Source organism: Lampris incognitus, chromosome 2 (assembly GCF_029633865.1).
Source record: "Lampris incognitus isolate fLamInc1 chromosome 2, fLamInc1.hap2, whole genome shotgun sequence".
Classification (NCBI taxonomy): domain Eukaryota; kingdom Metazoa; phylum Chordata; class Actinopteri; order Lampriformes; family Lampridae; genus Lampris; species Lampris incognitus.
The window spans coordinates 110346861-110368940 of record NC_079212.1 but is presented as its reverse complement, the minus strand read 5'-3'; the positions used below and the strand labels follow the sequence as shown (position 1 = coordinate 110368940).

Here is a 22080-nt window from a genome sequence, read left to right as displayed (position 1 = left end):
TCTCGTCTCTGTTGCTCTTACAGAGCACTGTACCCCAAAACAACCAGATATAAAAACATTTTCTTTCCGCGGGCTGTCATTCAAATGAACACTTAACACTGTCAAATCCAACCATTTTGTATATACTATAGTATACTGTACATACTGGTATGCTCTGGCATGTACTTCTACCTCAGGCATGTATGTAAGTAACCTGCTAACATGTAGTTCAGCATTTCTGATATATTCTCTGCACTATTGCACTTAATCACCTCTTATTTCACCTGTATGAGTCAATCCTTGTGTATATATCTGAAGATTATTGTGTTGTAGTGTTGCTATTCTATGTTAAGCACACTGAGAGAGCCATGAAACTGGAGTCAAATTCCCTGTATGTACAAACCTACATCGCCAATAAACATGATTCTGATTCTGCTTTGTCTCCAAAACATCCAACCTCAGCTGTCCCGCTAATATACTCATTCCTAATCCTGTCCTCCTTCATCACTCCCAATGAAAATCTTCGCATCTTCAACTCTGCCACCTCCAGCTCCGCCTCCTGTCTTTTGGTCAGTGCCACTGTCTCCAAACCATATAACATAGCTGGTCTCATTACCATCTTGTAAACCTTTCCTTTAACTCTTGCTGGTACTCTTCTGTCACAAATCACTCCTGACACTCTTCTCCACCCACTTCATTCTGCCTGCGCTCTCTTCTTCACCTCTCTTCTGCATTCCCTATTACTTTGAACAGATGAACCCAAGTATTTAAACTCATCCACTTTTGTCACCTCTACTCCCTGCATCCTCACTTTTCTGCTGTCCTCCCTCTCATTCACGCATAGGTATTCCATCTCATTCCTACAGACTTTCATTCCTCTTCTCTCCAGTGCATACCTCTACTTCTCCAGGCTCCCCTCAACCTGCTCCCTACTCACCACAGATCACAATGTCATCCACGAACATCATAGTCCATGGAGACTCCTGCCCGATCTCGTCCGTCAACCTGACCATCACCATTGAAAACAAGAAAGGACTCAGAGCCCTTTTTTCCCAATTTGGTATCTCCAATTCAATGTTCTGTTTAAGGTTCCACCACTGAATAACTCCTACAGGGGCTGGGGAGCGTGCAGACTATTACATGCATATTTTTTTTTTGGATACACATGGGAATCAGCAACTGCCTCTTTTCCCATCTCAGCAACGCTTTTCTCCAAGGGAATATAACCTATGCTGAGGCTCAGGCTGTGAGGTGTGGGTGCCTACAGGTACTCCACCACCTTTATGAGTTGTAAATTGCAATTGTGTGACACATTACCCTTGTCCCAATTGGCTCCCCACCCAAGAAAATTGCCAATTGTGTTCCTTAAATTGGACATTCTGGAAGCAAATCAGGACTTAAACCATGAACCTCAGGGTTGGGGCACTAGTGTTTTAGTCCAACCAAATACTTTTCCCTACTTAACCCTGTAATTCATTACATTTCTTTGACCTGCGGCGAATGATTAACATTTTTTGGAGGAGGAAAACAAACAAAGTGTCAGTTCTTTACTAAGACATGCTGTGAAGAAAGCCACTATTTTAGAGAGTACACATTTTGTGTCAGATTTACATAATGGGGTTTATTTTGGCAGACGAGAACAGGTGTTCACAGTCTGAGGCTTACGACATGAAGAGCAAACTAATAGCAGAGGGGAAAGTGGTGCTTAATCCTAGGCAACAGTCACTAATAAGAGGTCTGGACTTCCTCTCTAAATGAGAAGTCTGCACATTTTGTTACATATGTACATGAAATACTGAGAAACTGGCATCATGGTATTCTTTGACCCAGAGGTTTCTATTTTCGGTCAAATAACACAGATTTTCTAAAACCATACTGAGTCTGTAATTTTGCAATGTAATGTCAGTGCCTAGCTGCATGTGGTCAGTGTAGCTGCACTTGAAATCCACATCTCTTGTGTAATTTGCTGCTCTTAACATGCAATTCCAACATATTTAACTTACACCAAGTCGAATTGTTGTGACTAAAATGAATATGCAATATGTCTTGCATAAAGTTGTTTAGATTAAATTAAAATACTGGCACCTGGGTGGCATGGTGGTCTATTCCATTGTCTACTAACACGGGGATCGGCGGTTCGAATCCACGTGTTACCTCCGGCTTGGTTGGACGTCCCTACAGACACAATTGGCCGTGTCTGCAGGCGGGAAGCCAGATGTGGATATATGTCCTGGTCGCTGCACTAGCACCTCCTCTGGTCGGCCGGGGTGCCTGTTCAGGGGGGAGGGGGAACTGGGGGGAATAGCGTGATCCTCCTATGCGCTATGTCCCCCTGGCGAAACTCCTCACTGTCAGGTGAAAAAAAGCAGCTGGCGACTCCACATGTATCGGAGGAAACGTGGTAGTCTGCAGCCCTCCCCGGCTCTGCAGAGGGAATAGAGCAGTGACTGGGATGGCTCAGAAGAGTGGGGTAATTGGCTGGATACAATTGGGGAAAAATGGGGGGGGGGGTCCAAAAATGTTTTTTGAATTAAAATGAGAACAGAAATAAAGAAAAGCCCCTTATACAGCACAGAGGGAAATCTAGATTTCAAATTATGTACCATATGACTACCCAAATGAGAGCAAGACAAGTATGATCAACATACATTTAACATTATCCGTTCTTAAACATTGCAGAGATTCATTTTTGTTGACTTCTATTCAACATGGCTTTGTTAGCAAAATCTTATTTGATCAAATAATAATTACCTCAGTGCTGCGCAGAGGCCTTGTACAGGGGCCGCATGTTCACCATAGAAACTTTAGCCCCTGATGTTATTAATCAGAACAATGGGACATGCTAGACCAAATAGAGGCATCTCCAATGCAAAGGCCAATCCTCTGAGGCGATGAGTTAGTTCTCCATGCAATGAGTGCACGGTGAATATAAATAGTGTCCATTCATCTCCAGCACAAGCAGACAGGACATGCTCCTAAGGCAATATATTGAATTTCAAAGTTTATTCACTTACAACAATTTTTTTTTTGGGTCATCAGCAGTATTTCTAAATAACCTACAGGATATAACATGTAGTTTTGATTTTTTTTCCATCTAATTTTCTAATCATCAAACAAATTTTGACAATGACAAATTCCATAGTGCCTCTGGGTCTTCTCCCTATTTGCATATTCCATTATTCATTATTTCCTTCATCTAAACCCTGTATACTTTGGCTCCAGATCACGAGGGAACCGTCTCTGCTAGATTTCCATAATATCATCCATTGTAACCTTCACAAGATTATCTATATGTCTTAAGGGCAGGACACATTTTGTCTTGAAATAGTTAGAGTTACGGCAACTGTGTATTTTCTATGGCTATTTCTGAGAAATTTTGTTTCCAGTGCAAAGTGAACCTTCCTCTTTATTTTTCTAATGAAAACAAAAAACAAAAAAAATGATAAGCCCAAATTAATTTGTAAACAAAACTGGTGCTTTTAAACAGCTGTTCGTGTGCCATATGGTGAGTTATCTAACATTATTCCAAGAATATTGGATTTTTTAGAAACATCCCAATCGTGTTGTCCTGATTGGATAGCAAGTGCTGCATTTAAAACAACATTCATTACAGACGGGACAGCTAAGTTATAGCAAGCATCAAACTCTTCCCGTTTAAACCAGTTGGTGTGTGTGTGTGTGTGTGTACACCAGGTTTTTAGGTGGTTTCCCCTGAAACCACCTACTTTGTGGGGACATTTGACGGGTCTCCGTGAGGAAAAGGGTCTATTTAAGGGTTAGGACTTGGTTTTAGGGTTAAGGTTAGGGTAAAGGTAATTGTTAGGCATGTAGTTATGATGGTTAAGGCTAGGGAATGAATGTAGTCAATGAGGGGCCCCCACAAGTATAGGGTGATATGGTATGTGTGTGTGTGTGTGTGTGTGTGTGTGTGTGTGTGTGTGTGTGTGTGTGTGTGTGTGTGTGTGTGTGTGTGTGTGTGTGTGTGTGTGTGGTATTTACAAATACAAGTATTTGATTATGTCATGTATTTGAAATTACTCAGGTGACAGGCATGTCCATGAATACTGGGATGGCATCCAGCGCTTTACCTGTGCCCCCGTCCATAGGGTTAGTGGTTGTGTCAGGAGGGGCATCCGACGAAAAATTTTGCCAAATCATTATGCTGATTGACAAGACCATACTGGATCAGTCGAGGCCCGGGTTAACATTTGGTGCTGTGCCCTCACAGGCTACTGATGGAAACTATCAAATCCATTGTGGCAACCCCTGAGAAACAGGGAATAAGCACAAAGAAAAAGAAGACGAAGATGTACGTATTTAAAATTACCGAATCATGCTATTTACCATTACACAGTATTACATTTCAGTGGTGTATTTGGATGACACTCAGGACCATTATACCCTGGATGCACATGTGATATACATATGATTCATCCCTTTATTTAAGATGTATTGAACTTAACAAACCTGGTCCTCTGATCCCCCAACTTATTTCTTAATGAAATTGTACTGTCAATTAAGGTTCTTACCTTTTGACTCTGAAAAACAGCATCACCATCCACATGTAAATGTCTACAACCACAGTGCTCTCAACAAGCCCCATATGTAAATAACCTAACTTTCAATTTCATGGTGGTTTAGGATCTAACACGAATCAACATTAATTTGGATTTGGATTCATTTTGAATATTGGATTTTGACCAAATAATGAGAATAGCAGTAATAATAATGGTACAAATAATAAGAACATACTGACTGATTGTTGTGTCAAGTGAAAAACTTCCTCTACATAATGATGTAATATAATACAAAAAGATGAAACTCAAATTGCTTTACTGCTCCCACAAAGATCTAAATGTCAACCTGGCCACATTAGATATATTTTACAATAAAACCTAAAAAAAACAATCTTATAGGATGCCAGACAAACAAAACAACATACAAGGTATTGACAACATGTTTATAGGAAGTGATGCTCTTATGATGAACAGTTTTGTCATCTGTAATTGCTTTGTCTCTGTTTGAAACACTTCATGAACTTAGCAGATTTTTTTGATTGGTGATGTTTTACTCTTAAAAGATATTTTGTGCCATAGCAGACTGGTCATAGTGTCATTAGATGTTTAATCTATATGAAATGGTTTCACAAGGTGATCGGATTTTAGGTGGCCTTTAATGGTTTGCTGAAGAGTGTTAGCAAACAATGCTGATGCTTTGGAGAGAATGCTACATGAGACTAGATAGGATATATAAAGACTCTCCTCCTCATTTTGATCACCACCATTTTCATCTGTTGGACAATCAGCATGGAAGGAGACAGCAACCATGATGTTTGGCAGTGTCATTAACTACAGTACCATCCTGATTTGAGTCATTACAGTAGCTTAATTTGTTCTCGTCACACTCTGTGAACCGGGAGATTGAAGCATCGCACTGTTAAGAGTCCAGCTCAGGAGATGATGCCAGTGTTTAGGTGGTACATCACTTGTGAAGACAAGCTATTTATAGAGACACAGATTGATGTCACTGTGTGTTTATGAGAAAGGATACTGCTCTCTGCCTTGACCTTAAGGTCAACAAGAGTATTAACAGTCCTCCTCTCACGAGCAGGCCCTGAATCGAGCCCATGCTGTCACAAAACTTGGTAAATCATTCAATTTGAAGGCAACATCACTATTTGGATGCAGGAAGTGGACATGGCATAAGGCTGAGGGCCAAGTGCTTTCTCTACGCAGAGAAACATAAATAGATAGTTATTCAAAGGAATGTGTATTGCTCAATACAGCATGAATGGATAAAACTAAAAACATTTGCTCAATGGACATCAGAAGAGTAACCAAGTACAAATGTGCACATCCAGAAAACATTATTAAGGTGCAAGACAAAGGGGGCATCCGAGTAGCGTAGCAGTCTATTCCGTTACCTACCAACACGGAATCGGCGGTTCGAATCCTCGTGCTACCTCCGGCTTGGTCAGGCGTACTTACAGACACTATTGGCCGTGTCTGCTGGTGGGAAGTCGGATGTGGGTATGTGTCCTGGTCGCTGCACTAGCACCCCCTCTGGTCAGTTGGGGCGCCTGTTCAGGGGGAAGGGGGAGCTAGGGGGAATAGCGTGATCCTCCCACACGCTACGTCCCCCTGGTGAAACTCCTCGCTGTCCGGTGAAAAGGAGCAGCTGGCAACTCCACATGTATCGGATGAGACATGTGGTAGTCTGCAGCCCTGCCTGGATCAGCAGAGGGGGTGGAGCAGCAACTGGGATGGCTAGAAAGAGTGGAGTAATTGGCCGGATACAATTGGGGAAAAAATGGGGGGGGGGAAATCCCCCCCCAAAAAAGTGCAAGACAAAAATGTCAAAACTACAACAAAGGAGTCTGCACACTGAAATGCTCCCAAAATCTAATTTATTTGTAACATTGCCAAATAAATTAGTTTTTGGGAGCATTTCAATGTGCAGACTCCTTTGTTCCCTCCTTCATTACAGCCAATGCATCATACCTGCATAATTATAAGATAGTTTCTCACATGCAACTTCTACCTACGTATGTAAGTTCAGTGCTTAAAGATGGCTCAGTTTGCTTGGAGTGGATTTGTCTATTTTCCTGTCTGTGGGAGTGTATAGTCAGACTAAACAATTTTCTGGTTAATAATAACACTTGGTTGAATGCTTCATTCTGGTGACTCAATGGGTGTCAAAAAGCAGTTTTTTAAAAATATTTTTCTCCGATTCTTTCCTTGCATCTAAAAATATTAGTACACGGGGGTATCTCTTGCACTGCTTTTACGTTATACATGAGACTATCCAGGCGCCGTCATATGTATGAATGAAGGTCGCCTGCTTTGAGCTGGATACCTGACTGTTGCAAGGTTTTTCAAGATTTTAATTTTCTTTCAGTATCCTCATCTGGGCCATAATGCTCGAGAGTTATTGCTTTCAAAGGTTTCATCACGGAAACCAGCACGCAGGCCATATTGTAGTCAGTAATCTTCCAAAAGGATTGCTAGAGGAAACAGCTTGCTAAATAGTCACATGGCATTTCAGCACATGGCACACAGAATAACTTTACAAAAATAAAACTCCTAACACCCCCCCAAACAAGCTTTTGAATTAGAAAGGCTGGAGCGGTCGATGATTGTCCTGTGTGTCTGATCACTATTGGGCCTTGACATCCTTCCTTCTGTCAGCGGGTGCAGAGGATGTATTAATAAATATTCGGCATTCCTGCCCATTGTTTAATTTTTTCTTTCTTTTTTTTTCTTTTTTTTTCGAAATAAAAACTATTTATTTATTTGAAATACCTCAAATAAAAGTACTTTGTTTCTTTGGAAGATATGCTTCAAATAAGAGTAAATTGTTTGGGACAATTTATTTGCAAATCCTTCAAACCTATACAAATTTGAAATAAAATAAAAAAATGTTAAATCACATTTGTATTTTTCTGTGATCTAATTCATTGTTTAATTGGTTGGGGCCATTAGACTTGTTTACCTCTTTAGTAGCTCATATGAATCTGTGTCAGTGTGACTGTGCTGTTGCCTCTCAGTAGACATTGAGTTTGTTCAGTTCCCCCAAAAGACTAAGGTCTCATAGATGGCATAAGAAAGTACATTGGAATTGAGAACAAGACAACATGAAGCCACCAGGATTTTAACAGAAGAAAGAAAGAAAACCACTTTATTTTTGTCATTGTACAGTTCGGTTACAATGACATTTGTCATCAGCATTTAACCCATCCTATTGTATAGGATCAGTGGGCAGCTGCAGGGCCCGGGGACCAACTCCAGGTCTTCTTTCCATTGCCTTGGTCTGGGGCACAGACAGGAGTTTTAACCCTAACATGCATGCCTTTTTGATGGTGGGAGGCACCTGGAGGAAACCCACACAGACATGGGGAGAACATGCAAACTCCACACACAAAGGACCTGGGATGGCCTGGGGTTCGAACCCAGGACCTTCTTGCTGTGAGGCAACAGTGCTCACCAATGGTACAAACCCATGTGATATGACTTTGAAGTGTTGCTGATAATGTTGACACCCCTCACTGTCTCCTGTTTGCATTGCCACACATATTCTGTGTCTTAGAGGCCTGCATCTTACCAATGGACAAAACGCTTGACTTGGATGAATATACTTATGGGTGATTGCTTCTGGACCTACTGACACTCATAGGACTAACAGAGATTCAGCGTCTTGCTCAAGCACTCTCTAAGTGAGGTGGGGACTTTTTGCTGCACAGGGGCTTGAACCTTAGTCATCCACTTGCAGGATAGTCTCTCTACTCATTGCACTACTCCTTAACCATACGCTGTGGTTAAGGCGTTCATTTTTTTCCAAGAGGAGGTAGAGGAAATTCAGTCCTGATTCTTCAATTGCTCACTACCCATGGAAATTACTCTATCATCACCCCTGTTGTCGGTTAGATTTTGTTATTCTAGTTCCTAGTTTTTCCAAGTAGCGGTGTCATGCATGCTCATGTGGAAAAAATTATGGCTTTCATCTTTTGATGTGGTTAAAAGCTCAACTATTTCAGTTATCCATGACACAACAATTAAAAGTTGAATCCAAAGCATAATTGTGGGTTATGCTTCGCTGTGGTCATGCGTTTTTGCAAAGGTTTGGTGTGTGTGTGTGTGTGTGTGTGTGTGTGTGTGTGTGTGTGTGTGTGTGTGTGTGTGTGTGTGTGTGTGTGTGTGTGTGTGTGTGTGTTTTTGCTGTCAATGATTATATCTATCTATGCTGATCAGACTGAAACACCAACTCAGAATGGGTCAACACTTAAATCAGAACAGTCAGTATTTTTGTTTTTATTTTCATCTAATTTTGCTATAGGAAGGCTACTTATCCAAATGTTTTGCCAAGTCTGAGGTATGACAATAATACTTTTTATGCCTCATAGATCTTCAGTGAGTGTGATGACAGCCACTCTGTGTCAATTCAAGCTGTCGAATGAATAAATGAAAGAATGAATGATGAATGAATGACCTACCTTTTATATGAATTGTGGTGCCCTAATAATTCATGGGTGCTGCAAATCTCACACATTGTTCAATACAAAGCTAGAAGCCCTTCACTTGCATTGGCAGTGAAGGGTGCTCTAGTGGTAATGTCTCCTACTGTCTGCAACACAGGCCGACACTTAGTGTTTTTATGATTTAAAACAATTGGCAGTACACAGGCCATGAAACCCTATTTTTAGCAACAAAATGGAGCAATTGCAACCATGATACATTTCCGATGTTATTTGAGTGGGACTGGCATTAACGAGTTCGACATTGGGAAAGGATAGTGATATGTCCCTTTCCCTTTGAAGAGACTTCTCTTGAAATTGAATTAACTTCTTTCATTGTCTGTCCTATATGTGAATGACGTCTAAGCAATAAACCATTTGTAAAGGACAAAGACACCAGAGAGCATGACTCACAGTTTTATTGTGCTTTCTTCCGGTGATGAGTTCAGTCAAGGTGCCCCTGTTTCAGACGGTACATTTAACAGACGTATCAGTGGCTAATTTGAGATTGTTATCTCCACTAGGGGATTTGTTGAGGGGATTATGAGTTTGATCGCGCGCGCGCGTGTGTGTCCGTGTCCGTCCGCGGCTAATCTGACAAACTACTGGACCTATCAACCTGATTTTTTTTCTTTTTTGTACGCAGTTATGAATGTATGATGAATAAGCTCTCATGGTTGCGATGATCAAAAACCCCCAATAAACGTTTGTTCTCTATATATCGCCACTCCCCCTCTCCGTTCACTCTATAGTTTGCTGAACCAATGCTGCGTTCCATCGCTGCCGACTCTGAGTTAACCGTGCCCATGTGTCACCCTGATTACACTTGGTTTTAAAATACGTTTTGGGCGATCGGCTCAAAAGTGGACAGCGAGACACATTGCCGTTTACACCTGTGTCTGTCATGCGTCTCCAAATGCGTCCTGCTGACCACTTGTGATCAGATTACGTTACTCCGAAGAAGAAATTTCGTTAGTCTACGTCACTTCCGCCACAAGGTCAAAGGGCCTCAGTCAAGTACCAGATTTGCCGACTAGCTGTGAAAACAATAGCTAATGTCTGAAGATGTTTGAAGCACTAATATACATGTACGGACTATTCCAACTGTTGCTATTGACAGGATTGATTCTTATGCCCAAATGGAAGTTAGGCATATCGGTTCACTTGTACTCCGACCATGTGCACGCTTCCCTCTCTCCATTTTTTCGAAAGTTCGCGCGCTGTTACCAAAACAACCACCGCATCCTGCATTGATGACGTATTTTCCTCCAAAATATATGCGGTCAAATGCATCCCAGACCACCTCGGCAAGTGGTTTGAGTAACCGGTTCACAAAACGTTTTGGTGGTCGTTTACACTCGTATTTAGCGCTGTTCATTGTTGAAGTAATACTTGGGGTAGTATTGGTCGAGGATCAATGACCACACCGGGTTATAGAACTCAGGTTTAATCGTGGCTCAGTAGGCAGACGTAATAACCATACATGGTAGTGGTGTAACCATAATAACAGTCCGGGAGGTACATAACACCTAGTGTAGTTCCAGTGGATATACATGGCGTTATATCACTACATCCACCCTGTTTAGTTTTCAATTTTTACAGTATCAAAATACTCTAGAACATTCCAATGTGGTACAATCATTGATCAGCATTGTACAGTCATTACACAGAGGTTGCCTTCTCTTCTTTTTTTTTCTTTTTTTTTTAGACAACACACTCAGAATTGTCCGTCTCAAAAAACAATAAACATATTCAGAGCCCTCCTTTTGTGTGTGATTGTCTCTACTCATAGTCCTTGTAGTGAGCTGGTTTGGAAACAGCTCTTCCATATCTTGTGCGTACTGTCTTGTGTGTTTCACAGGTTTGGCTGGAAGAAGTTCCAGCTGCATGAGTGTCCCGTTGAGGTTCTGTGAAGCGGGTTCTTGCGCTCCTCAGTGCATGGGGGTGGTGAATTTCCCGCAGGTGGCTCCTGCCACGTCTGAGTTTGTTCCCATTTGATGTTTGCACAATGTAGCTCCTTGGCTCATCGCACTTTTGTACGACGGTGGCTGGATACCAAGTCCCTTTTTCCTTGTTTAGGACAGATACGTGCTGTCCGGGACCGAGTGGAGGTAGTTCTCTGCTGCTGCTGCGGTCATGATGTTCCTTCATGTTTGCTGTTCTCTGCTCCAGGTGGAATCGGTTTTCCTCCTTGCCTGGGTCCCCTCGACTCGGCAGCAGGGTGGTGACTGGCCTTCCGAAGATCAGTTCTGCTGGTGATGGTAGTTTACTGTCGATGGGTGTTGCTCTGACCTGTAGTAAGGCCACTTGTATGTTACCTCCTTGTCTCATGGTTTTCTTCACAATGGATTTGATGTGTCGCACATGCCTCTCAATGAATCCATTGCTTTTTGGATAGTGGGGTGAGCTTGTCACGTGCCTGATTCCCCAGTCAGCTGTGAATTTCTGGAACGCGTGCCCTGTGTACTGGGGTCCATTATCTGTAAGTATCTCGTCAGGCCTTCCAAAAAGAGACATGTACGTTTCCATTTTTTGTGCAACTGCCCGGCTGGACACAGGCATGGGCATTTCATCCACTAGAGGGAACTTAGAATATCTATCCACAATCAGTAAATACTGATGTCCATCGATCTCGAATAGATCAGAAGCTAGGGATTGCCATGGTTTTGACGGTGTGTTGTGTGGGTTGAGAGGTTGCTTTGGATTTGCATCCTGATGTTCCACGCATGTGCTACATGACCTGCAGACTCTTTCAATGTCATCGTTCATTCTGATCCAGTAGACACTTTCTCTCGCCAGTCGCCGTGTCTTTTTGATGCCCTGGTGTCCTACATGCAGCTGTTCGAGTATAGAATCAGTCATGGAGTCTGGGATGAGCACCCGTCTGCCTTTGATATGACTCCTGCTTCAACTGCGAGCTCATCTCTGAATGACCAGTACTCACGTAGTTGTCTTGGTAGAGCTTTGATGTTGTCTGGCCATCCCTGGTGGATCAGCTCTTTCAGTGCATTGAGTCTGGGGTCGCTGGTGGTTTCCGTGCAGAGTGCGTGTTATGTATGCACACATCGACAGTGCTACATTTGATTTGGTGCTGTTCTATTGTGCTGGGATCGATTGGTGATGCCTGCGGGCTCTGGGTTGTTTGATCGGGTCTGCCTTTGATGCTGGGTCAGTCTAAATAAAGAATGCCACGGAGAGGCTGTGTCGAGCGACAGCGCTGTGTCCTGACGTGATTTCTAAATACAATATTGGCGACGAGGATGGCTGATATCTCTCTCCCACCACCTGCCCCCTTCCTGGCATTACCTGGCGAGCCTCCGGTACCATGGACTCGCTGGCTACATAGTTTTGAAAATTACATCATCGCCTCAGGGCTCGACGACGTGAGCCAGGCTAGGAAGACGGCTCTGTTGCTACACTGCTTGGGAGCAGAGGGTCATCGTGTGCTCGGGTCTCTGGGGAACGTCACAAGCTTTGCCGAAGCTGTGGGACTTATGAGCACCCATTTCGCTGCTCCACAGAGTGCCCTCCTTCGGCGATTTATATTCCGTCAGCTGGGCCCAGCCACTTACCTCCTCAGCGATGGCACTCGGTGGCACTCCAGTCGTCTACGGAAGGTGTCAGCTCCGCCACACTCAGCTGGTGACACAACCATAGCCATTCCCTCAGCATGGCGAGACGCCCCGGAGCTTCATGCAGCTCCTACACGGGCCCCAGACATTTCTGGGCCTCAGCTTCCCCTGCCATCTCCCTCCCCACCTCGGCCTGCCCAGCCTCAGGCCGCCCCGCGACCTGTTCGCACACGTTTACGCCCTGGCCACCTAGAGGACTTTGTGTCAACCTTTCATGTTTGAAATCCTGCCGGGGGGGGGGGGGGAATGTTATGTATGCACACATCGACAGTGCTGCATTTGATTTGGTGCTGTTCTATTGTGCTGGGATCGATTGGTGATGCCTGCGGGCTCTGGGTTGTTTGATCGGGTCTGCCTTTGATGCTGGGTCAGTCTAAATAAAGAATGCCACGGAGAGGCTGTGTCGAGCGACAGCGCTGTGTCCTGACGTGATTTCTAAATACAATAGTGCGTCCTGTTTCTCGGGAGAGAAGTTTATCATTGCAACAGTGAGCATCTCTGGATCCTCGACTTCTGCCTCTATTCCGTCAATGCGCTCGTCCAGCTCGATGTTGCTGTTGTTCTCAGGGTTGGGTAGTCGGCTGAGTGTGTCTGCCAGGACCATCTGGTTTCCTGGTCGATACATGACCTCATAGTTGTATCCTTGTGTTTTTATCAGCATTCGCTGAAGCCGTGGCGGGGCAGCATGCAGTGGCTTTGTGCATATGGTAACGAGGGGTTTGTGGTCTGTAACTACAATGAATGACTTCCCATACAGGTAGGTATGGTATCGCTGCATTCCATAGACTATGGCCAGCATTTCTCGGTCTATGTTGCTGTACCTGGATTGGCAGTCGTCCAGTGTCTTTGAGCCAAAAGCTATGGGTCTTTTGTTCTGCACTAATGCCACGCCCAGTCCTTTCTGTGATGCATCGACCTCAAGTGTCAGAGGTGTGCTTGGATCATAGTACTTCAGGCAGTCATGTTCGTTGATAACTGATTTCAGGTCCTCAAAGCTCTTTTGGTGGTCAGTGTCCCATGTCCAAGGCACGTCACTTTTCAGCAGCACCCTCAGTGTGTGTGCTTTGTCTGCGAACTTTGGGATGTAGGGTGACAGGTAGGTCAGCATCCCCAAGAATCTGTTCAGTTCATCTTCGTTCTGGGGTGTCGGCATTTTCTGGATGTCCCTGATTTTGGCTGGGTCAGGTTTGATACCTTTGTCTGTGTACAGGTTGCCAAAGAATGAGATGCTTGTCTGTTTGATTGTGCACTTGTCACTGTTGAACACAATACCTGTCTTGGCTGCTCTCTCCATCAGGTTGGTCAGGTTCCTGTCATGCTCCTCTTCGCTTGCTCCGTAGACTGCGATATCATCGGCTATGCTGATGACACCGTCGAGCCCCTCCAGGATTTGGTCCATCTTTGCCTGGAAGAGATCTTGAGAGACACTGAGACCAAATGGCAAACGTTTCCAGCAGTATCTACCAAATGGAGTTCGGAATGTGGTTAGCAGTTGTGACTCTTCCTCTAGGTGTATTGACCAATATCCAGCTTTTGCGTCAAGTTTGCTGAATATTTTTGCATTTGCAAACTTCGGGTTCAGTTCCTCCACAGTAGGAATCTTGTGTGGGCATCTCCTAAGGCTGGTATTAAGCTTTTGGGGGTCTAAGCATATGCGAAGGGAACCGTCTTTCTTTGTGCTGTATGCCAGACTCGAGCACCAGTCTGTGTGCTGTTCTACTTTTCTTAACACATCTTGTTCGACTAGGTTATTCAGTTCATCTTTCAGTTTGTCTTTGATGTGAATGCTGCACTTACGTGGTGGGTCTATGAATGGTTCAGCATCCTTTTTCAGGAAGAGCTTGGCCTTTCTACTGAAGTTGCCAATTTTGTCAAACTGGTCTGGGTATGCTCTCTTTAGGTCTGCACTGTTAGATATGGTCATTTTGGGTTTTGTCTGTCTTGTGTTGACTTTTTTCTGGTTTGCATGTCCTTTCTCGGTCACTGCATCTACATTGACAGTCACTAGGTTTAACAATTCACATGTTGGCAGCCCAACTATGGCTGGCCCTGGTACGTCTACAACATAGAACTTTGCATTGATTCATTTGGATTCTTTGTACTGGCATGGAATGTCAATGGTGCCTAGGCAGGGGATGGTGTGACCACTGTATGCAGATAGCCTCCTGTTGGTTTTTTTCAGTCGTTTCAGGGTGCATGCATTTTCACCGTACATCTGCTTGAAGGTACGCAATGGGAGTTTGTTGCCTGACGCACCTGTGTCTATCTTCAGACGTAGTGTGTATCCACAACCAGATAGGTCAGGTGGTGTCACCTTCAGGACTGTGTACGCCTCCTCTCTGGCTGGCTTGCTGTCTATGCTATGCATGCACTTTTCACTGATAGTTATGGAGTGGAACTGTTTCTGGTAAGTACTTTCGTTCTCACTGTCTGTTTCACTGCTACTCTCTACAGCATGTATGCGAGTCCTGCTCTGTTGCTTTTTGTCTATATAGGTTTTGCGCTTGTGCTGTTTGTCTTCTGGTGTGTGGGACTTACTTCCCCCGCTCCTGCTCTGGCTGGAGTGTTCCTGGCGCTCTCGTTTGGCCTTCCTGCAGCACCGCTCCCAGTGACCTTTTGCACCACACGCATTGCATTCATCATCATATGCAGGACATCGACGTGGTTTGTGGCTTCTCCCACAGTTACGACATATGTGGTCCCTGTCCACAGCGTGGATTCTCTCATTGTGTGACAGGCTAAGTTTGTCTAACTGTTCATTGCATATTGTCAGGGCTTCATATTTTCGTCCCTCGGCCAGAACCTCTGCTAAGGAATATCCTTTTGGTTTGCTTTATAGATCATTCCTCAGGGCATCATGGGGAGTGCTCGCAATAATAAGCTCAATCATACGCTCGTTAAGCTCTTCGTCTGAAAACTGACATTTCTGTGCTAGTGTTCTGGCTCTGGTCACAAAATCATCAATATTCTCATCTGGTTTCTGTCTGTGTTGCATCAGTTGCAGTCTATGGATTCTGAAATTTACGTTCAACTTTAGCTGTTTTTCAAAGAAGTCCCATAGTTTGGCAGGCTTTTCCTTTTCATCATCAGTGAGACCACTGGCGTTCAGTCTTTTTTAATCCTTCATCTCCGATTCCACGACATATTTTCCTAGCTTGTTTAGCTGCGCCATTTATTTCTTCATCTTCTAAATACAGAGTCATTTTCTGTTTATACAGTGAAATTGCCTCACCCAGGTCCGGGTCTGACCAATTCATCGTCGGTAGATGCGATGCCATGACCTCTCCTGTTACTAGCTAGCTAGTTAGCTTTGCGGCTAGCTCAGCTCCGGCGCACTCTTGCTTGAATGATGACAGAAATTATCCACGGACAATTTTATCAGTCTATCTTCATTCTTCATAGAGAGTACTTTACCGCTGCCACCATGAAGTAATACTTGGGGTAGTATTGGTCGAGGATCAATGACCACACCGGGTTATAGAACTCAGGTTTAATCGTGGCTCAGTAGGCAGACGTAATAACCATACACGGTAGTGATGTAACCATAATAACAGTCCGGGTAGTACATAACACCTAGTGTAATTCCAGTGGATATACATGGCGTTATATCACTACAATTGTGATCCGGTCGCAAAAACGCATTTTAAAGCCAACTGTAAACGGGGTGTGTGTGACTCGGGTGAGTCAGATTGGGCAGTGATGGTGTCAAAACCAAAACATTATGTGTTCAGGTGTGAGTCTTGAAAGTAAACGAGAAGTCGGTCGTATTTCACAACCCAGCAAATCCTTCACTGCAGATCCCATTACAGGAGAACTGGATGAACCAAAAATAATTCGCCTTATTGACCTCGCCGCCACACGGAAGTGCCATAGTCTCCAATGTTAAAACTCCACTATAAAAATACAATTTCAAGGGCAGGATTAATTACAGTTACAGATGGAAATAATCTCAGTAGCTACAATAAATCATTTACCATGGCTGAGCTATGTTTTCTTACCATTATTTTATGAATGAAAGTCAATCAGCAGAGAAGCCATTCACCATCATTCATTTTATATCATGAAAACCATGATGGTTAAACACATTTGAAGTCTTTCAATAAGGGCTTTGAAATGATGATAGTCTGATCTCTGTCATTTCATGTCAGACTTGGTCATGCAAGGGTCCACCTAGGAGGCTGCACATTCAAAGACTGACGGGCAAAACATTTTATTAGGTAGATTTTTTTAGCTTGAACGCTGCATATTAATTTTTTATGTTATTTTTTTTGCATATTTTCCTTTCAACGAACTTGGGCGCTGCTCAAAAGTGTTATGGTGGGGGGGGGGGACTGTTTTTTTCTGTCCCCGTGTGTGTGTATTTCCCTTCTCCTGGTCGGTGAAAAAAGGGTTTGTCGCCAAGTCTGAGCCCTGGAGAAAGCGAGCTACTATATGAACTCCTGGCGGAGATCTGCACTCTGCTAAGTGTGCTTCCCAAAAATGTTTTTCTGATCCACAAAAGGATTAGTTGGCTGCAAAATTATATTTCAAAAAGAATATTGGAAGAAAAAAATCAGCAAAGGAATTGCAATCACTTTACTTACCAGGCAAAGCAAAAATACAGTTATTTGTCTTGAGGAAATTGCAAAGTAAATGACAAAGACCTATCCACAGATTACACTGAAACAAAGTACTGCATGGTAAGATATAGCCCAAGGACAATATGACCTCTTGTACAATGCAGAGAAAAGGTAACATATACAGTGGTGTGAAAAAGTGTTTGCCCCCTTCCTGATTTCTTATTTTTTTGCATGTTTGTCACACTTAAATGTTTCAGATCATCAAACAAATTTAAATGTTAGACAAAGATAACACAAGTAAACACAAAATGCAGTTTCTTCATGAAGGTTTTTATTATTAAGGGAAAAGAAAAATCCAAACCTACATGGCCCTGTGTGAAAAAGTGATTGCCCCCCCCTGTTAAAACATAAATTAAGTGTGGTTTATCACATCTTTGGAAAGCTGAGTTCAATTTCTCTAGCCATACCCAGGCCTGATTACTGCCACACCTCTTCTCAATCAAGAAATCACTTAAATAGGACCTGCCTGACAAAGTCAAGTAGACCAAAAGATCCTCAAAAGCTAGACATCATGCTGCGATCCAAAGACATTCAGGAACAAATGAGAAACAAAGTAATTGAAATCTATCAGTTTGGAAAAGGTTATAAAGCCATTTCTAAAGCTTTGGGACTCCAGCGAACCACAGTAAGAGCCATTATCCACAAATGGCGAAAACATGGAAGAGTGGTGAACCTTCCCAGGAGTGGCCGGCCGACCAATTTACCCCAAGAGCGCAGCAACGACTCATCCAAGAGGTCACAAAAGACCCCACACAACATCCAAAGAACTGCAGGCCTCACTTGCCTTAGTTAAGGTCAGTGTTCATGACTCCACCATAAGAAAGAGACTGGGCAAAAATGGCCTGCATGGCAGAGTTCCAAGACGAAAACCACTGCTGAGCAAAAAGAACATAAAGGCTCATCTCAGTTTTGCCAGAAAACATCTTGATGATCCCCAAGACTTTTGGGAAAATACTCTGTGGACTGACGAGACAAAAGTTGAACTTTTTGGAAGGTGTGTGTCCCATTACATCTGGCATAAAAGTAACACAACATTTCAGAAAAGGAACATCATACCAACAGTAAAATATGGTGGTGGTAGTGTGATGGTCTGGGGCTGTTTTGCTGCTTCAGGACCTGGAAGACTTGCTGTGGTAAATGGAACCATGAATTCTGCTATCTACCAAAAAATCCTGAAGGAGAATGTCCGGCCATCTGTTCGTGACCTCAAGCTAAAGCACACTTGGGTTCTGCAGCAGGACAATGATCCAAAACACACCAGAAAGTCCACCTCTGAATGGCTTAAGAAAAACAAAATGAAGACTTTGGAGTGGCCTAGTCAAAGTCCTGACCTGAATCCAATTGAGATGCTGTGGCATGACCTTAAAAAGGCGGTTCATGCTCGAAAACCCTCCAGTGTGGCTGAATTACAACAATTCTGCAAAGATGAGTGGGCCAAAATTCCTCCACAGCGCTGTAAAAGACTCATTGCCAGTTATCACAAACGCTTGATTGCAGTTGTTGCTGCTAAGGGTGGCCCAACCAGTTATTAGGTTTAGGGGGCAATCACTTTTTCACACAGGACCATGTAGCTTTGGATTTTTTCCCCCTTAATAATAAAAACCTTCATTTAAAAACTGCATTTTGTGTTTACTTGTGTTATCTTTGCCTAATATTTGAATTTGTTTGATGATCTGAAATATTTAAGTGTGACAAACATGCAAAAAAATAAGAAATCAGGAAGGGGGCAAACACTTTTTCACACCACTGTAGTAGGCTGTAGACATACAGCCCATTACAATAAGAACACTATATAGATCACTAAAAGCTGTCATAGTGCATTAACAACAACTACTTTTTGGGTTTCCAGGATTGGAGCACATGTGGGGAGAGTCTCCAAAGCCATTCTCCTAGAAACCATGTGATTAGACGGCAGTCTTCCCAACCACTACCCAATATTATTTTGCCACTTCCTGCTTGGTTAGGTTTAGTGTTAAGGTCAAGTCTGCTAAAGTTTATGCTATATAATTGTTGTATTATCGATTTAGAGTGATTAATAAATGAGTTATTAATATCAAATATGATTAGCCACTTATGAACCCTTTATAAAGTATGTCTTATTGTAAAGTGGTACGAATATTATTTTTGTAGCATATTCTGAACAAAAAGAAACAAAAATCTTTATACACACATGAAATAATTTGTGTCATTCTAAATTCGTAGGTCTCGAATCTGGTTCATATCATGTCATTTTTCCTTTGCAGGTGTGGAGGGTATGGAGTGCTCGCTCCCAATGGACGGCAGGCGTGTCTCACTGACCCAGCTCTCACAGGACAGCTTCCGGGAGTGCCAGGTGACCCTCACCCTAACCGATCTGCTTATCATCATCTTCTCCGGCATCTCAGTCTCTGTGGTGGCCATCATGACTAGCTTCTTCCTGGCTTCCACGGTTCACTGTTTCCAGCGCTGGAGCAAAGGCACCAAGGGGGATGAGGAGGAGAGTGAAGAGTGAGACCGACTCTTTTATTGTAAGGGTACGCCCGAGCTTTGACCTGCCCAGCCCCGCTGCTTCCAAATGGACGATAACTCAGCCAGGGACCGACTAATTGACATATTTCATATTGTGTCTTCCCTGGTGACCTTCCGAGACTGGAACTGGTGGGAGGACTTTTCTGCTATTAAAATGGGAGTTGTTTACTTTGCACATGGATAACTGAAACCTGGCAACAAAGGACATTCCTAAGACAAGGGTTAAAGTCCCAATAAATATTAGCGAGTGCTCCACTCTACATGCAAAATGATGTTGTAGAGTTTATATTTTTGGCTGTGAAAGCCTTTGGTCATCCTTTCGTGGCCATTAGCTCCATCATGTAACACACCAGTGTAAAGAGGCTTATACCTTCATAGTAAGACAAAGAAAGACATAAAAAAAAACAAATACAGAGAAACTGAACAGTTGATACAGTGCTGTCAGATTAGTTTTAGATATCCAGTAACTTAATAGCATCTTATGACTTGAGATGACCAGTTCTGGAGTATGAAATTATGTAAATCACATTAGTGTGACCTTTTCTGGGATTGCAGACTCACAGGAGCATGGGTGGCTGTCAATTTAGCTTCATCTGTATGCTGGAGAATGCTGGTTTGCAAGGAAAAACAGCTTCATATTGACCAATCGTCACAGCGTTTAGACTGCCTAAAAACGGTATACTGACATATCCTGCCAACCACAGCGTCTCTCTTTTTATCTACTCTACTAGCATCCAAAATTAGTTCAGTAAAAACGATAACAGGAAGACAAAATTGTTGAACTGCAGTATGCCACGCATCTTAATGTAATGGGAGTGAGATAATGAAGAAATGTTTTGCGTCTGGCATATACAGACAGACTTCCCAACTGGTCTACACCATGTATTAATAGTATGTTAGCACTATTTAACCACAAATCTATAAACCAAACGAAACCATGTACAGTCAGAAATATTAGACAAACATATAAATCTTCCAGAGGATATATGTTCCTTAGATTGGTAACTGTGAACTATGTAGAATGATGCCCATACAATAGCCTATCTATAACCATGGAAAAGTATGGCAAATATAGTATTGGCATATAGTCTATGTAGAACAGATGTGTCAAATAATGCACTTTAAAGGGTAAATATTAAACCTGGATTTGACAGGTCTCTAATAATACCAAGTGGACTGTTGTTGTCTTTGTCTGCCAAAGATAAGTAGGTAATCTAAGAGAGATGGTTCATGCAGGGACCTCCATGTGGATATATTGTTTAATGTGGTAAGGATGGCCCCTGAAGACAAGGCAGCAGTACAGCCAAATTCCCCCCCCCCCCCATACAAGAATTTGATCACATGCTTATGGTTTCCAAAGAGTTGAGTTATTCTCAAAACCTGAGTAGTTGACATAATTCTCAAACCAGCTCTGTTATTTTAAGTGGTAGACATGGCAGTCAGTCGTCCTAACTGAAAATTTGTTTCCTTCAGAACAAGATAGCAGATAAATTAGTAATAATACAAAATAGGGAGAATCATGGACTTGTGGTCAGATTGTTGTCATTTTATTCCAGATCTTCCGAAGCCTTGCACTGAAGTTGCTGATCTGAAACTAACTGGAGTGGGCTGGTGTGGAAAGTTGTGCCGTATCGGTTACAGTACAGGATCACCGAGGTTCACGAGGGCGACTCGAAACATTCTGATTTAAATAAACCAGCATACTGAGATCATTCTCTAATCACATTGGTTTAAGCATTCTGTTTCGTACAGTCCTCTTTCATTATGATCTGGAAAGCACAAAGCCAGATGCTTTGACTGCTTTCCCGCCTTGCACTGCAGAGTAAAGGTATGTTGCATTGCTTTTCAGCATTCTTGTACAGCGTGCATACTTCAACTACTCTTGGACGTGAAACAGAAAGAATGTTGAGCCTCTAAATACAAACAAACAGAGGAAAGAGTAAGAGCCAAGATAGAGTTATTTATTACTGTGCAGGTCACAAAAATATCATTATAAAAGATGCATAAATACTTCTGTTCCTTAAATAATGCTGTAAAGAAACATTCAGTTCACAGTTCTGGGGAAATGACAGCAAATAAGTGTGGCCTTATTGTTCATTTGCCATTTTCAGTGAGCATCAGCATCTGCAAAAGCACAGTTATTTCAAGTTAAAATGAGATGACTTTTCACACCTTATTTGAATAAAAACTCATACCAACACTTAGACAGATATTCATATGGATGTGACAGATCCTCAAGTTGTCCATGCATGGGATTTATTTGCAACTTAAATTTCAATTTACCCAATGGAAATTCTTATTATTTTATAATGACAAATCTTCAAATTGAATT

The 22080-nt window shown here is 42.7% G+C and overlaps 1 protein-coding gene across 1 annotated transcript in view; it reads left to right on the top strand.

Annotated features, from left to right (window-relative positions):
* lrrc38b (leucine rich repeat containing 38b) overlaps positions 1 to 21334 on the top strand; it is a 36129-nt gene extending 14795 nt beyond the window's left edge. The window contains exons 2-3 of the mRNA XM_056275338.1: positions 19484 to 19753; positions 21305 to 21334. Coding sequence (XP_056131313.1) covers positions 19484 to 19731 — 248 coding nt within the window. The 3' untranslated portion in view covers positions 19732 to 19753; positions 21305 to 21334. The remainder of the gene's footprint in view (positions 1 to 19483; positions 19754 to 21304) is intronic.
* The last annotated feature ends 746 nt before the right edge of the window (positions 21335 to 22080 follow it).